General features: G+C 38.3%; 1 protein-coding gene across 1 annotated transcript; it reads right to left on the bottom strand.

Moving 5' to 3' along the window:
• Window positions 1–6,290: 6,290 nt before the first annotated feature.
• LOC124973421 (zinc finger protein 431-like) lies at window positions 6,291–15,373 on the bottom strand. The gene is given in 6 exon segments (XM_047537361.1): window positions 6,291–6,986; window positions 7,060–8,081; window positions 8,316–8,521; window positions 9,301–9,361; window positions 9,537–9,656; window positions 15,364–15,373. Coding segments are annotated over 6 exon segments (1,908 nt in total). The 3' UTR covers window positions 6,291–6,497.
• Between the last annotated feature and the right edge of the window lie 1,503 nt (window positions 15,374–16,876).

Here is a 16,876-nt window from a genome sequence, read left to right as displayed (position 1 = left end):
CTTATTGGTGTTCTCAGAGATCGGTAATTTAAAAGTGTTTAAAATTTCTTTGTATCATCACTAAAAAAAAAAACATTACTAAGAGTTAAATGCTACCAGGTACAAGGGATCCAAAAGTTTCAGCTGCCTTTCAGTTATGGTATGAAAAATATTTCACCTTATTACAATGGAGTAATTTTTCTAAATTCAGAAATTTCATAAGAATTGTTTCAAAATGTGCACAAAAAAAGGGTCGATAGGAAAGAGAAAAATAAAAGGTTCTAGGCATGGAAATATATTTAGTAGAAGAAAATATATTTCTGGGTAGGAAAGTCTGACGAAATACATGAGGGTCTAAGTAAATGCTAAGAAAGTCTATGTATAAATAAAGTGCAAATTTCAACAAGTTTGTGTGTAACTAAGTTGGTTACATGTAGGTGAGATGATCAGTTAAAGCTATTTAAGGTTTTTCCTAAGGTCAAATACTAATGTACTGATATAAAGCAAAGTTTAAACCATATGTTAAAATGGCAAGGATATCTTTAAAATACTAATTTACACTTAACATTGTATCTGTTAAGTTTTATTATTTAGAACAATTGGTCTTAAAAATCAGGGTTTGTACAATTATGGCTAAACAACTTTTAGAGTATTGTACTGTATTGCAGTCTAAATTTTTCTTTAAAAACTAAACTTGGTTAATATAAAAATATCAAGATAATTGTGGAGTGGTCACTCTACTTTGTATATGAAATATATTCATATCTTCCAGGTATTCGAATCTTTAAAGCAGAAAATTTATCAAGCTGCTGTTCTCCAAATAAACTTGTGTGTAATAGTAAATTTAAATTTATAAGAATAGTGAACTTTTTTGGAGATTTATTTATATCTTTTAATGTTCTGTAACAGGGCTTGTTATCAATAGGTTATATATAAAATTTTATGTTACTTCCTCACTTGGACAAAAGTGTAAATGTATTTCTAAAAGTTAGGGAGAGCCTGATTTGTTTAAAGATTAATATGAAACATGAAAGCATTTTGTCACTTTGCTACATGAAAGAAAAGTTAAAAGCTCTCTCAGCCTTTGATTCATGTTTTAGATGTAATGTCATATTGTATTGAATGATATTCATGTAGACGTGTGAAACAATGTATGTAAACTTTGCAAAATGAGGATAAAAGAGAAAGCAGGGATCAGCTCCAGAACTAGAACACTTAGAATTTGTGAAGAGTCCCACCTTCCCTGTGATAAGACTCTTCCTTCCATCTTACTGCATGTTAGAATTGCTCCAAAATAAATCAGACTTCACCTCATTTAAAGTTATATTCAGAAGATTGTTTTTTATTTGTTATAAAATCAGTTATCTCAAGCAGTGGATATAATGTAATGCTCAGTCAAAATTCAAGCTACCTCTTACACAAATTATACTTTTACTGTTGTTAATTCCATTTTGTATTTTCCTTGTAAACTCTGTTACTGTTTCCTGATTGATGTTTTGCAGAAGTACTGCTTCAAGAACTAGCAACCTAAATTAATTTGAGATAATGAGGCATCACCACTAGGAAAGATAATATAGACCTCAATATAATAAAAAAGGATAAATAAATGTAAAGTTATGGACAATGAAGTTAAAGCCCAGTACTCTTCCTTTATGACTGGTAAGACTGCCTTGCTTGTTTAAGATCAAAGTTAGAGATAATGACAAAAATAAAGGGGCTAAGAAAACCAGTATTTGGCTCTTCCCCTCAGAGTCAGCCTTAATCCAGGGAACAAGAAAACTTCTTTAAAGAGCTTTGCAACTCTGGTCATGCAATGTCCTGATCAGAGAGATGTATGAGACCAGTAGAGGAAGAAAAGTCAACCAGTGCACATGTTGAAGAGGAGAGTCATTGGAAGAAGAATATATCCCTGATGCTTCCAAGGGAAGTCACCTCATCAAGGAGACTCTCCCTAGCTAATGGCACTAAAGGAGCTAAGAAGCTGCTCTCAAGTTCCCCACAAGTGATCACTGTGGGAACTCAGCTGACTCGTAAGAGACAAGAACAGGTCAATTTCACCAGCTTGGTCTTAAACACCTAGCAAAACAGTTAAAACCAAAACATAGTCATTCCTGGGCATTTAAAAGAGAAACGATTGTTAAATGTAACTTACGATGTGCACTTGCATTACTCCCCTAGAATAAGTAAAGACTGGAGGCTACAAATGAAAGAAAACTCAACATGTCATTTTTCATTGTCTAGCTGCTTTTGCAGCATTAGGCTGTTCATTACAGATCAAAACTGATAATGCTCCAGTTTATAAATAGTTCTTCTTTTCAACAGTTTTGCCACCAATTTGTATTGAACACAAAAGAGGTATTCCTTATAGTCCTCAAGGATTGTAGAAGGAGCTCATTTATCTATTAAGCTACAATTACAAAAACAAAAAGGGGGAGATAAGTCCCCACAAAATAATCTTAATTATGCCTTCTTTGTTTTAAGCTTTTTAAATTGTGATTTTGAAGGTCACACAACAGCCAAGACATATATCTTCTGTCCTGACAGGTCCATTGGGTCTAGTTTGGTGGAGAGATTTTCAAACAGGATAGTGGAAAGGACCAGGTTCAGTAATAGTGGGGTAAAGGTCATGCTTGTATCTTTTCAGAAGGAGCATTCCACCGTACTTAGGCACCTGAATGTGCCATCAAGCATGGATAACCTAAAGTCTAGTTTCATACAGTTGAACATCAAACCAGAGACATCAGTGCAGAACTCCAGGGAGAATAGGAAGTCAATAAAAAGAAGGAAAAGGAAGAAATAAGTGAATGAAAATTTGAAATGCCATCATGAGGACAAATGAGGAATCTGATTCCATAGGTTGAAAATGTTACTGAATAAGGAGAAGATACATTTCTAATCATAATGTTTGTAGCCATGTTAACTCTATTGAACTGTCAGGTTGCCATACACTCAGAACCAAGAGCTGGAACCTGGAAGCAGTTCTTAGAACCATTTAACTAATATTAAAAAGGGGAAGGGTGGGAAGCAATTCTTATCTAGCAGAATGGGCAGTTCCATCTAGTATCCTTGAGAGAATGGCTCCCTTAACAATACCCTATCTGGTTCATCACAGAAGTTTCTCCTAGTCTTGTCCCCTTTACCTGTGGGTCTATAAATAAAAGAGAGTTGGGGTACTCCATGTTGTTAGTGACCAGAGGTGGTATGGCCCCCTCTCATTTAAAAATAGTATTGGCTCTTGTGTGTTTATTGAGTAGATAAGTTTTCAGGTAATAGATGGAAAAAAAAGTCAACTTCCTCCTCAGGCAGTTAACCCTTTTCTCATCCACACAGGATTTGTCAGAGAGGCCCCCCCACATAATCATGGGGAGAAAACTTAAGTAGGATGTCAATGTTTTTAAAATTCACTGCTGTAAAAGATGCTTAAGGAGAAAGTGACAAGCTGAGAACATGGAGTAAACACCTGTGGAGCTGCATCTACTGAAGCAGTCAGTGGACTCCAACACGAAGCAGCAGCAAAATTGTGGCCTGAGTTGGGGTGTGCTCAGTGCTAGAGCATTTGACTAGCATGCACAAGGAAAGATCGGGTTTCCGGCATCAGAAAATAAAACAGAAGCAGCTCAATTGAGCATAGGACAAAATATATTTTGAAAAGATGCCTCACCAAACAATATGTACAAATAACATTTTATGTCACTTTTTAACATGCCTAAGTGCAAGAAACCAGATGAGACTCAGAAACAAGCAAGAGATCAGAGTGGTGGTAACAGAGTCCTCACAGACCAAGAAGAAATCCAGGACAAAGAATAGGACAGTTGTGGGCCAGACAAGGACATATGTCAATGGTCCCAGTTGCTAGGAGGCTGAGACAAGGTGACCTCATGTTTGAGGCCTAACTTCATCACATCTCAAAATAAAAATTAAAAGGGCTAAGAGGAAGTTCAGTAGTGGAGCCACCCTGGGTGAAATCTCTAGGACAGGAGGGAGGAAAGAAGGAAGAAGAAAATATTTGGAATATCTGTACATGAGACTTCTGTGGAGAGGAATAAACTATCATACACAATGTATAATAAAATTATAAAGGCACAAAAGGTTGAATGGTGAGGTCATGGAATAACAATTGACTTTTAAGAAGGAATAGTGGGCAGCAATGTTATGAGAAAAATCAAAGAAATCTATGGTCGCATCACATAGTGGGGACTACAGAACTGAATAGGGAGGGTGTGTACAGAAAGGGTGATCTGAGTCTGTACATACATGTGCACATGCATACAAATGTATGTTTGTGTACACATTCCTGTGGTGGTAGGTGGCAAAAGTCACTCATCCCAGTTACTTCCTTTGTTATATCAACAGGTGCTTAATAAAACACTCATGAGTACCATGTCATGTTTGATAGCCTCTGTGATCCTGCTTTGGTGCTTAGCTGGTGCTTGTTCATAGAAGTAAACATTAAATTATTTGTTGGAAACAAGTGGTAATAATACCATTGTAATTAATTTAGCTATATCATGAGACTCTAATAGAAATTAAAATGTTATTCCTATAATTAAATGGTTTTACTGTCCCTGTTTTCAACTAAAATTATGTAAAATAAAATTTTTCCAAGTAAATGTCAATTTAATTGAACTGGACTAACAAAAACTAGGAATATGAAATCTGAATAAATGTTCTTATGATGATCAGTAAAATTCTAGAATCTTAGAGATTGAAGGACTTTAATTTACATACACACATTAGAAAGCAATTCTTGGTTCTGAATTGGTTATCATCTGGACAACACAAACAAACAAGTCACACTCTGATTTACATCAGGATATCAAGAAACTGAGAAGTCAAGTGTGGGGGCACATTCCTGCAATACCAGTGGCACAAAGATTGTAGCATGAGAATTCCATGTTAAAAGGTCTCAGAAACTTAACCAGTCTCTAGGCAACTTAGCAAAACCATGCGACAAAAAAAAAAAAAAAAAAAAAGACGTGGGATGTGGCTCAGTGCTTAAGGACTTCCAATATAAAATAACAATAATAATTTCCCTTTTGTCTTCTCTGTTCTCTAACCCGTGGTAATTAAATTTGGAACCTCTCCAAATCTTAATTTTGTCACAACATAAAGACATAGAATATTTGAGGAGACATAGAAAACATAAGACTTACACATGGGCATGAAGAAAACATAATTATGAGACTGGAGGTTTAAAATATGAGAAATTTAATCTAACAATATGTAAAGAGAGATTTAACCCAGAAAAAAATGTTCTTTCATATCTTCAAGCTGATATGAAGCTTATGTCCATCCCAGGATGCATTTCCAACACCTCTGAACAGACAAGAAATGAAGGTATACACCCTTTCATAACCCTACAGTGCTTTTCTCAAGAATGAGGACACTTGCTGAAAGCAACACACAACTGTGATTCCAATGGCTAAGGAGGCTGAGGCAGGAGGATCACAAGTTCAAAGTTAGCCTCAGCAACTTAGTGAGGCCCAAAGCAATTCACTAAAACCATGTCTCAAAATTTTTCAAATTTAAAAAGGGCTGGAATATGGTTCAATGGTTAAGCATCAATGAGATCAATCCCAGGTATAAAGAAAAAAAAAACAAAAAACACATCACTCAAGTCTGAGTGGATCTGAAACAAGTGAAGACCACATCACATTTCTACACAGAAGGCTTTTTTCTAGTGAGCTCTTCTATGGTGTTCAAAGAGAAGGGGAAAGTTGAAAGTGTTACCACATTTCCTAAAGGGCAGAAGGGATTTCCCTGATGTGGATCCTTTTAAGTCTTTGACGTAAACTGTGAAAGTTGAATACTGCCCACATTGTTTATCCACAGGTTTCCCTACAGAGGAGTCCTTTCACACAACTGAACAAACTAGAACATCTGAAGCCTTCACATTTCTTACTTGCATAGGGTTTATTTTTTTGACATAAATCTTTCAACATGAATCTTCCCAGTCCTTGGAAGAAACTGGGAAAACTGGAAGGTTTCTGTTTCCCACATTTCTCACATTCACAGGGCTTCTCTCCACAATGACTTCCACAGATGACAAGAAAAATGAAACATCACACATTCAGGGTGTTTGGTTTTCAGTCTCAATGAAGTTCCTTTGAAGGTAATTGGAAAAACAGAATGATTTGCTATATTTTTTACATTCAAAATTTTATTCAGTCAGATAGGGTAGTGCATACCTGTAATCCCAGTGACTCAGGAAAAATCACAATTTTGACTCCAGCCTCAGTAACTTAGCAAGGCCCTAAGCAACTTAGCAAGTCTGTCTCCAAATAAAAAAGAAGAGGACTGGGAATGTAGAGCACCCAGGGACTAAGTCCCCAGAACAACAAAAAATTGTTCTGCAGTATGAGACCATTCATGTCCTTGTAACTGAGAAGGAATATTCATTTATCACATTTTACATTCAAAGGTATTTTCTCCAGTACAGTTCTTAATTTTTAGGAGTGAAATGGTAATAAAACTTTTGCCTCTTGTTTTCATTAGTAGAATTTCTTTCTAATATGAGTTCATTTGTGCAAGTGAAACTGACTAGATCTAGCAAAGCCTTTACCACATTGTTTATATTCACAGGGTTTCTGTCCAGAATGAGTTCGTTCATGTGAGTGAAGGTTACAGGAACGAGTAAAGGCTTTTCCACATTGTTTACATTCATAGGGCCTCTCTCCAGTATGCGTTCGTTCATGTAATTGAAGTTGAGTGGAAGTAGTGAAGGCTTTCCCACATTGATTACATTTATAGGGCTTCTCTGCAGTGTGAGTTTTTTCATGTGAGTAAAGGTTAGAGGAACAAGCAAAGGCTTTCCCACATTGTTTACATTCATAGGGTCTCTCTCCAGTGTGAGTTCATTTATGTAATTGAAGTTGAGAGGAAGTAATGAAGGCTTTCCCACATTGATTACATTTATAGAGCTTCTCTCCAGTGTGAGTTCGTTCATGTAATTGAAGTTTAGTGGAAGTACTGAAGGCTTTCCCACATTGATTACATTTATAGGGCTTCTCTGCAGTGTGTTTTTTCATGTGAGTAAAGGTTAGAGGAACGAGCAAAGGCTTTCCCACATTGTTTACATACATAGGGCCTCTCTCCAGTGTGAGTTCGTTCATATAACTGAAGTTGAGATGAAGTAATGAAGGCTTTCCCACATTGATTACATTTATAGGGCTTCTCTCCAGTGTGAGATCTTTCATGTGAGTGAAGGTGAGAGGAAAGAGTGAACGCTTTTCCACATCGATTACATTTATAGGGCTTCTCTCCAGTGTGAGTTCGCTCATGTTTGTGAAGGTGAGAGGAACTAGTGAAGGTTTTCCCACATTGTTTACATTTATAGGGTTTCTCTCCAGTATGAGATCGTTTATGCATCCTAAGGTAAGAGGAACAAATGAAGGTTTTCTCACATTGTTCACATTTATGGGGTTTCTCTTCAGTATGAGATTGTTTATGCATCTTAAGGTAGGAGGAACAAATGAAGGCTTTCTCACATTGTTCACATTTATAGGGTTTCTCTCCAGTGTGAGTTCGTTCATGTGTCTGAAGGCGAAAGGAACTAGTGAAGGCTTTCCCACATGGTTCACATTTATAGGGTTTCTCTCCAGTATGAGATCGTTTATGCATCTTAAGGTAGGAGGAACAAATGAAGGTTTTCTCACATTGTTCACATTTATAGGGTTTCTCTCCAGTGTGAGTTCGTTCATGTGTCTGAAGGTGAAAGGAACTAGTGAAGGCTTTCCCACATGGTTCACATTTATAGGGTTTCTCTCCGGTATGAGTTTGTATATGTATGTGAAGGTAAGAGGAATGAGTGAAAGCTTTTCCACATTGTTCACATTTATAAGGTTTCTGTCCAGTATGAATTCGTTCATGTAGTGGAAGGTAAGTGGAAGTAGTGAAGGCTTTCCCACATTGTTTACATTTATAGGGCTTCTCTCCAGTATGAGTTTGTTCATGTCTTTGAAGGTGAGAGGAGCGAGTGAAGGCTTTCCCACATTGTTTACATGCATAGAGCTTCTCCCCAGTATGAGTTCGTTTATGGATCTGAAGGGAAGAGGAAGTAGTAAAGGCTTTTCTACATTGTTCACATTCATAGCACTTCTGTTCTGTATGAGCTCTTCGATGTCTTACAAAATAGCCTTGATCTTTGAAGGCTTTTCCACACCATTCACATAGATAGGGTTTCTCTCCAGTATGTGTTCTTTGATGTATTTTTAAAAAACTGAGATAAACAAAGTATTTCCCACATACTTCACATTTAAAAGGTGCATTCCCAGTGTGCATGACTATGTGCCTTTGAAGACTTGGGCGTGAAATAAAGGTTTGAGCACAGTATTTACATTCATAGGGTTTCTCTCCAGTATGTGTTCTTTGATGCATTCTAAATAAACTGCGATAGGGAAAGGCTTTCCCACATACCTTACATTTGAAAGGTTTATCTCCACTGTGTGTTATCATGTGTCTTTGAACACCTGTCGGAGACAAAAGGGTTTCACCACACTGTACGCAGTCATAGGGTTTGTGCCCAGTATGAGTTTCTTCATGCCTTTGAATGGAACTGGAACAACTGAAGACTTTCCCACATACTGCACTTTTAAAAGGTCCATTTCCAGTTTGTATTAACATTTGGGATAAAACAGTTTCCAGAGAAGGCAGAGATGTCCTATAAGGTTGAAATTCACATGGATCCTCTTCACATTCCTCATGTTTGTAAGATTTGTGTCCAGAATGAGAAATGATCTGCCTATGAAGGAATGAATGACACATGAAGGTTTTTGCACACATAATGTATTCACATGGATTGACTTTATTAAAGATTTTCGTTGTCAGGTTAAGAACAGGAAGGAATCCAACTAAAATCTTCTCCACAATATCTTCTTTACCTTTGAGTTTTACCGTATGACTTCTATAAAAAATGACCAGCACATTATGAACAAATGATTCATTTATGATTTTCTAATTATTAATAGGTCTTAGGCTTACATTACTGTTAACACCAGGTGAAAATTAGGTTTTCTAAATTGTTCAAATTATCTGAAAATAAATAGATTGAAAGGAAACAATCCTTTCCCACACAGCTTCCATATGCATATGAGTAATCTCCAAATAGTGATAAGCATACGTGGAGTAAAATATCACTTTTTTATATCAATTACTTTGAAAAGACTCAATATCTTTTATATTTGAGTGTTTATTTCAGGTAAAAAGTATACAAAAATTTAAAATTATAAAATTTACAATGTTCATATTTCTTTGGTTTGTTTTAAAATTATATGACATTCTGATTCCCTCAAAGACATTGCTTCCTCCTGTGAGTACAATTACCTTAGATTACTCCCAGAATTTTTGATCTGGTCTTCTATGCTTTTGCCTTCCCATTTGCTTCCTAAAATGAAAACCCACAACAATTATTATGAATTATTAAGAAATAGAAAATTTCACCAAATTCTAGGTGCCTTTTATGCTGCAATTATTCACCAAAGAATTCTCTTTTCACATTCTATATAAAGGACCAAAATAAACAGTAATTCTCTATTTCAGTGAAGAAACATCATTATTACCTCTAGAAGCCAGGTTTCTGAAGACTTCCTGCATCACATCTCTGTACAAGTTTTTCTGGGAAGGATTCAGCAAAGTCCACTCCTCCTGGGTGAAGTTCACAGCCACATCCTCAAAGGTCACTGAGACCTAAAATACCCCACAAATGTGTAGTGGAGAGATGGACAACATGAGGAATGTATATTCAAAATGCATGATACTCACATGGTACTCTGGCCTCCAGATTAATTCCATGATTTGATTCATAATGTTTACTGCACTGAACTACTCATAGCCATTCTAACACTAGAATTGGGCCACTGAAAAGGCAAATAGTAGACTCTTTTAAACCCTTCTTGGTGCTTAGGTCACACGAACTAAGATGTGCTCCTGGGTCACTTCCTAACTTCTTTATTGGTTGCATCCCTATTCCATGTCCTAACAAAGTCTTGTGAATTAGACAGCACACCTGGGATTACTTGCCTTAGGAAAATAAAGCTGATCAAGCAGAAAATTGCTGGACCCAGAAACTCAGGTCCTGTCAACCAAAATGGTTCACAGTGCCTACACAGCTACTGAGAACATGGTATATACTGATCTCCTGTTTTCCTTCTGGAAGTCTATTGTTCCATACTTACAGATGTGCCTAGAATCAGCCCCCATCCAAAGTCCCTGGGCATGGGTCACTAGTGTGTTTTCCTCATGAAAACATTACAACCAGGTGATCAAAATGTGGTAACTGGGGATTGAGCTCATCCTGCGTGAACACAATGAGAAAAAAATCAGAACTTCCCAGGTACTTTACTTCAGACCAAACTTAGCTAACTAGGAAACAAGTAAAATGATCAATAAACTGAACAGTTGGAGAATTTCTAGAGGCTAATGACAAAGCAGAATGGGGCAAGTAGAAAGATGCACTGTGTCTTAGAAATAATTCAATGGCCCCAAGTTGTCACATGGTTCAAACAACAGCCTTACAAAGTTTTATAAGTCTCTAAAGCACTCTTCTTAATAGCAGAAACTATTCTTCCAAACCTATGGGAACAATGATGTCTAATGACTGTCTAATTCTTCTGAACAGCAGATGTTTCAATGGCATCATGTACAGTCATGTGCCACATCTCCATGTTCTGCTCAATGACACTTTGATCATGGATGGGCCACATGTCCAATGGTTGTCCTATTTTAAAAGAGTTTCCTTGTGCTTGTAATGATGCTGATACAAATAAATCCCAGGAAAAAGCACTTCCAGGACGCAGAAAAGGGGCAGGTTTGCAGCACAGAATCTTCAACTATCCGACACAGTCTGGGTTTGAAATGGGCCACTCCATATACATTTATGTAAGCATGCTATGATGTCTGCACAGCACTGGTACAGCCAAAAAGATCAAACAGCAGAATATTTCACTGCCACTGAGACATAACCATACCCATGAACTTAAAACATGAGATATTCTCAGCAGCACAGCACCAGCTGAAATCAGCAAGAGACCAAGAGAAAGGCTTCAGGGGGTTGCATTTGCCATATGGAAAGAAGAAGGGTGTCAGTAGTTGTCATAGAGACAGATCTCAATGATGATTCAGGCAAACTGGAATCTAAGTTTTAAAAACCATTGCATCATTGTATTGTGTAGACAAAATCAATTTATTTTACATTCAAATGTGAATGAGTAAAACACTTTAAGATGCTTCCAGAATATTTAGTTTTATTTACTTTCTAAATTTCTTTATGGTGAGGGAACCTAAAAAAACAAAAAAATCAGCAGGGACAATATTCAGGGGCACTTAACCAGTGAACCACATTCCCAGCACTTTTTTTTTTTTTTTTTTTTGAGACATGGTCTCACTAAGTTGCTCAGGGTTCATAAGTTGCTGATGGTAGTTTTAAAACTTGATATCCTCCTACCTTTGCTTCTCCAGCTGCTCAGATTACAGACATGCAGTGTACCCAGTGTAAATCTACTTTCATACAGGAATAAGCTGAGCAATTCTGTTAAAATCATAACTACTAAAGAAAAAGATCAACACTTGCACCAACACCATACAATAGGGACCTGGAACCATCATGGTACTACCATAAAAGAGAACACAATACAGAGCCTGCAACAACCATGGTATCAACATGAAGGAAAACAGAACACAGAGCCTGGAACCACCAGAGTACTAACATCAAATAGAACAGAACAGAGAATCTGGAACAGCCACAGTACTGCCTTAAAATAGTACAGAAAAGAGCCCAGCAATAAACTCACAGAAATATAGTCAGCTGATCTTTGAAGAAGGAAAGTCATTTACATCCAAGGACGACAAGAGCTTAGGGGAGAGGGACCTGCTCCACGTGCATACCCTTCAGAGAAAAGTGGAAACAAAAGCAGAACTGCAGAGGTCTCAGGCCACCAATGTACAGAGGAGCAAAACTCCTTCAGGTGAACAAACCTTTCAGGACAAAAGGCTCCCTCTTTGAATGGCTAAGAAATGCTCTGCAACTCCTCTGTCCTTGAGGCCTAGAGACATTATATTATAAAAACATTTGGCAGTAGTGGACTCTGAGAAGCAAAGTTATATGATCTAACATGAGCAAAAGCTACATGCATGATGTAATCTAATGAAACTTGATATGACCTTGGAATACATACCAAAACTAAACCTACTATCCAAGGGGAGCTGCTTCTTGTTGTTCACCATGTTGTGTGCCTGCCTCATTATTGCCCTCCCTTAACCTTTACAGCTGGTCCCCAATTAAACATTATGAAGAACCATCAGAACAAGAATGTCATTAGGTCCAAAATCCCTGAAAAGGCATATATCACTTACATAGCATGAATGAAGAGAAATACTCATATATAAAAACTCTGTATGAAAGAAACTGCAAACTTCTAATGAGAGTTTCAAAGACAAAGCAAATATGTGGAGATATTTCATGACCACCAAGGGGAAGCCTCAGTATTATTAGCCATTCTTAACAGTTTCATTTATGAATTTAATAAAATACCAAGAAAAAGTTTCTAAGTTATGTTTTCAATAGTGAAAGACCCAGAACAACTACCACAGTAATGAACAATAAATTCACAGGATGGCAGTACCTGAGGCTAAAACCTACTAAAGCTATAAGCATCAAGAAATAGATCTTTGACAAAGGAACAAAGGAAGATCAATAGAAAATATGCTCCCTTAGAAAATGATGCCAAAGCTCCTTAACATTAACATGCAAAGAAATGAAACATACCAACTTTATGAGTGTCACAAAGACACTTCTAGTGGAGTCTCAATCTAAAATTAGGACAAAGGGCTAGGGTTTCAGCTATAGCACAGCACTCACCTGGCACATAGGAGGCCATGGGTTCAATTCCCAGCACCAAAAAATTGCCTAAAAATCCTAAAAGTAAAGGCAAAGTTTCAAACTTTACAAAAAATAATAGATGCACTGAAAGATAAATCTAAGTTTGGCATGATGGTTTCATATGCAATAACAAAAACATGATCTGTGCATGGAAAACCAGCAAATTGAACTTTATTGAAACAAACTTTCTATTTTAAAAAAGATACACGTAAGAGAATGAGAAGACAAATGGGAGAACTGCACAAATGTTTTCAAAACACATAATGACACTGGACTGGTAGTCTAAATACATGAAGAACACTCAGTAAGAAAGCACGCACCCAACTTGGAAATGGGCAGAAGATCTGCACATACATTAATTCAAAAAATTCAGACAGCAACTACATGTTTGAGACAATGTTCACCATAATGTCATTAGGAAACTGAAAATCACACAATGAGGTATCAGCATATGCTCACTGGAGTGGCCACATGCCAAACACTGACAGCATAAAACATGGTGAAAACAAAAGTCAGCAAGAACTTTTTCCTTGCTGATATGAATGGAAGAAAAACAGACTCTCTGGAAGACACTGTGTCATGTTCTCACAAAGGAAAGAGGGTGCACTCTACAATAAAGTCATCACACTTGTAGGTGTGTCTACCCACATGAGACCAAAAATATGTTCATAGAAACCATCACAGCAGTTATGACAGCAGCCATACCCATAACTGCCCACAGCTGGAAGCAAGGAGGATGTTAACTTTCAATAGCTGAATGCACAAACTGTGGTATAACCACATCAAAAACATCACACAGAAAAGGAGCTACTCAGACTGGAAAGATACAGCACCCTTAAATGCGTTCTGGTAAAAGAAAGAAGTCAGTCTGAAGTGTTCAAGTGCATAAAGATTCTAAGTCAACAATATTCTGGGAAAGGTAATCTTACAGAGGCACTAGCAGGACCCATGGGTGCCAGGGACTTAGGTAGCAGAGGGAAGAGGGGAAGGGGAGGAGTGATGAACAGGTGGAGCACAGGACTCTCAGGGCAGTGACACTTCTGTATGATAGCACAGTAGAATCTTCTGTATGATAGAATACATGACACACACAATCACACCACACAGAGGAGGCACCCTAAGTTAAAGTATGGAGTTTGATGACATATTTCTTCACCCTCTCTCAGCATCAAATGTAGGATACTGGTGCTGGTTCTGTCAGTAAGAAATACACTACATCAATGCAAGATGTTAATAAATTGAAAACTATAAGCTGGATAGAAGGGGAGTTTGATACTACGTGTAATAATTCTAACTTGTCAACTTAACTGGATTAAGAGATGCCAATAATTAAGAGGTTTCTGGGTGCTACATGAGGGTATGCCTAGGAATGACTGGCATGTGGGATAGCAAACTGAAGTGGAGACCCAATAGGATGGTGGATTGGATGGAATAGAACTTGAAAGAAAAAGGGAGCAGCAGCAGATGCAAGTTTGATTCTTCTCAAATGGGTTCTTGACTCCTACTCTGATTGCCTGAGGACATTAGACTCTCCCTTCTTCACTCCTCCAAAGCAGACTCTGCCATTGATTCTCCCCAGGGATTTACAGAAGTCTTCAGTCTCAGATTAGGGTAGCACCATTGATCCCTTTTTTTCTGAGGCTTTAGTCTCTTCAACTGTACAGCTACTGCTTATCTAGCTCTCTAGCCTGCAGGCAGCCTATGTGGACTATCCAGCTTCTGGTCCTAGAAGGAAATCTAATTTATCCCCATTTTTATAATCATTCTTCCTCTTCATTCTGTTTCTCTAGAGTACCCTAATATTCCATGTAAACCTAAAATTGCTCTGAAAAATAAAGTTTGTTTAATAAAGAAGTGAATAAACTACCCTTCCATGAAAGATTCATGAATAGATACATAAGAAACATTATATATACTGAATGTTTTCCATAAAAATGCAAGAATAAGGTAAAAAGGAAGATTTACATATTTAAAATTCAAAACTGGGGAAAACAGCACAGTAATTGATTTTCAATACTGATTCTGTCTAGAAAATATTGGGATGATTGTTCTTTAAAAGTCATTTCAACTGCTGGATGTAGTGGTGTGCACATCCACCACATTGCAGCGACTGTGGAGTTTGAGGCAGGAAGATGGGAAGCTTGAGCCCAGTTTCAGCAATATTGCAAGGTATTCAGAAATTTAGTGAGAGTTCATCTTAATCAGAAATACAAAGTGGGGTTGGGACTGCACCATTCTGTCCACCTATGACTACACAAAAGTATACACAGACATGTCAGGCTCAAGGGCCAGGAAAGGTCCCTGCTAGCTGGGCATCCTCCCACCTGGTCCTGCTCACTGAAATACTTCATGGCCATCCTCCCAGGAGACCTGGACATGACTCCAGTCCAAGAGGCTTTTCGGGATTGCACTGGCATGGATAGGTCTTATGCTCTGGAGAGTTCTTGCTCCTTCACAACTGTGAGAGAATGCAAGGGACTGGAATCACTGCTGACTCTCCCCCTCAACACCAGCATCCATCCACAGCCTGGCTGTCCACCTGTCTCCAAGAAATGGAAACTGGAATTGGGGGACATATGTCCCAAGAGGCAGCTGTCTAGAAGAGGCCTGTTCCAGGAGTCCTCAGCCGCAGGGTCTCCAACTGCTCCCCTGACAAGTTGTACTACACCTCAGGTTGTCTTCTAGGAGCATCTGACCCAGGGTGTAAAGTTCCCTGTACCCTGCAGGGCATAGGGCCACTGTGCACCTTGTAGCAGCCCCAGGAAAGTACAGAGGCTCAGGACACAGTGCCCTGTGAGGTGTCCAAAGGAAACCTCTGCCCAAGAACTTCTGATACAGTGTCTGCATCTAAGGAAGATAAAAGGAAAAGCACAAGGTTTTTACAGATGTGACTGAAGTACTCTATGAAGTTGCATCTGCATCAAGGAAATTTCAAGACTACTTGACATTGGCTGACTAGACCACCTTGAGGGTGTTACAACAAGCTTCTGGATGGGGAGCAAAGATTACCTTGGGGAAGTATCTTAAGCCCTTTAATAGTCAATTACCTTCACTTCTCTATCAGACCAAAGTGGTCATTAATATTTGGATCAAAGTGAACTATTTTCCACAGGTGGGGGGCCAGTGCCTTTAATGACAACAGCTTGAGAAGGTGAGGCAGGAGGATCACTAGTTCCAGGCCAGTCTGGGCAACATAGCCTCACCCTGTCTGAAAACAACATTGAATAGCCCTGGGGATGAAGGTCAGAATGAATAAGACATTATGACCCTTTGTGCATATGTGACTACATGAGTGGTGTGAATCTACATCATGTATAACCAGAGAAAGGAGAAGTCATACTCTATCTAGGTATGATGTGTCAAAGTGCTTTCCACTATCAGGTATCACTAATGAAAACAAAAAAATAAATAAGGGCTGGGGATGGAGCCCAGGAATCAATATCACTAGTACCAACACCCAACTGCCTTATTTCCTTTGAAGCAGTCATTTTACTTGCACACAGGGAAGTATCAAGTGGTTATTCTTTCTCCTCAAGGGAAATATTCACAAACAGAAAACAAATGATTTAAAAAGTGTTATTCTTGCCAGGGATAGTGGCACAGCCCTGGAATTCCAAGGACTCTGGAAGATGAGACATGAAGATCACAAGTTGGAAGCCAGCCCATGAAACAAGTGGGACCAGAATTCAAAATTTTAAAAAAGCGTGGGCTGGGGATGTAGCTGACAAAGCTCCCCTAGTGTTAATCTCTAAAACGAAAACGAATATTCTTTGCAATATTTCACTTGGGGAGAAGTGAAAATTAATGGACTGTGTCATTTGAAACCCAGGATGAAGAACATCTGGTCTGTGAAGTGGAGAGAAGACAGCAGTTCAGATGGCAGGCAGGAGACTGCAATTTTAAGGGCCTACAGCAGCCTTGGGAGGAGCTAAACTGGTGGAAGGAGAGGGGACTTGAGACCCTGCTTCCCACACATTTGGAAGTGTGACTGCGCCTAACCGGCAGTAAGGGGAAGGGGCGCCA

Source organism: Sciurus carolinensis (assembly GCF_902686445.1).
Source record: "Sciurus carolinensis chromosome 19 unlocalized genomic scaffold, mSciCar1.2 SUPER_34, whole genome shotgun sequence".
Taxonomy (NCBI): domain Eukaryota; kingdom Metazoa; phylum Chordata; class Mammalia; order Rodentia; family Sciuridae; genus Sciurus; species Sciurus carolinensis.
The sequence above is the reverse complement of the archived record's forward strand: the minus strand, read 5'-3'. Positions and strand labels throughout refer to the sequence as shown.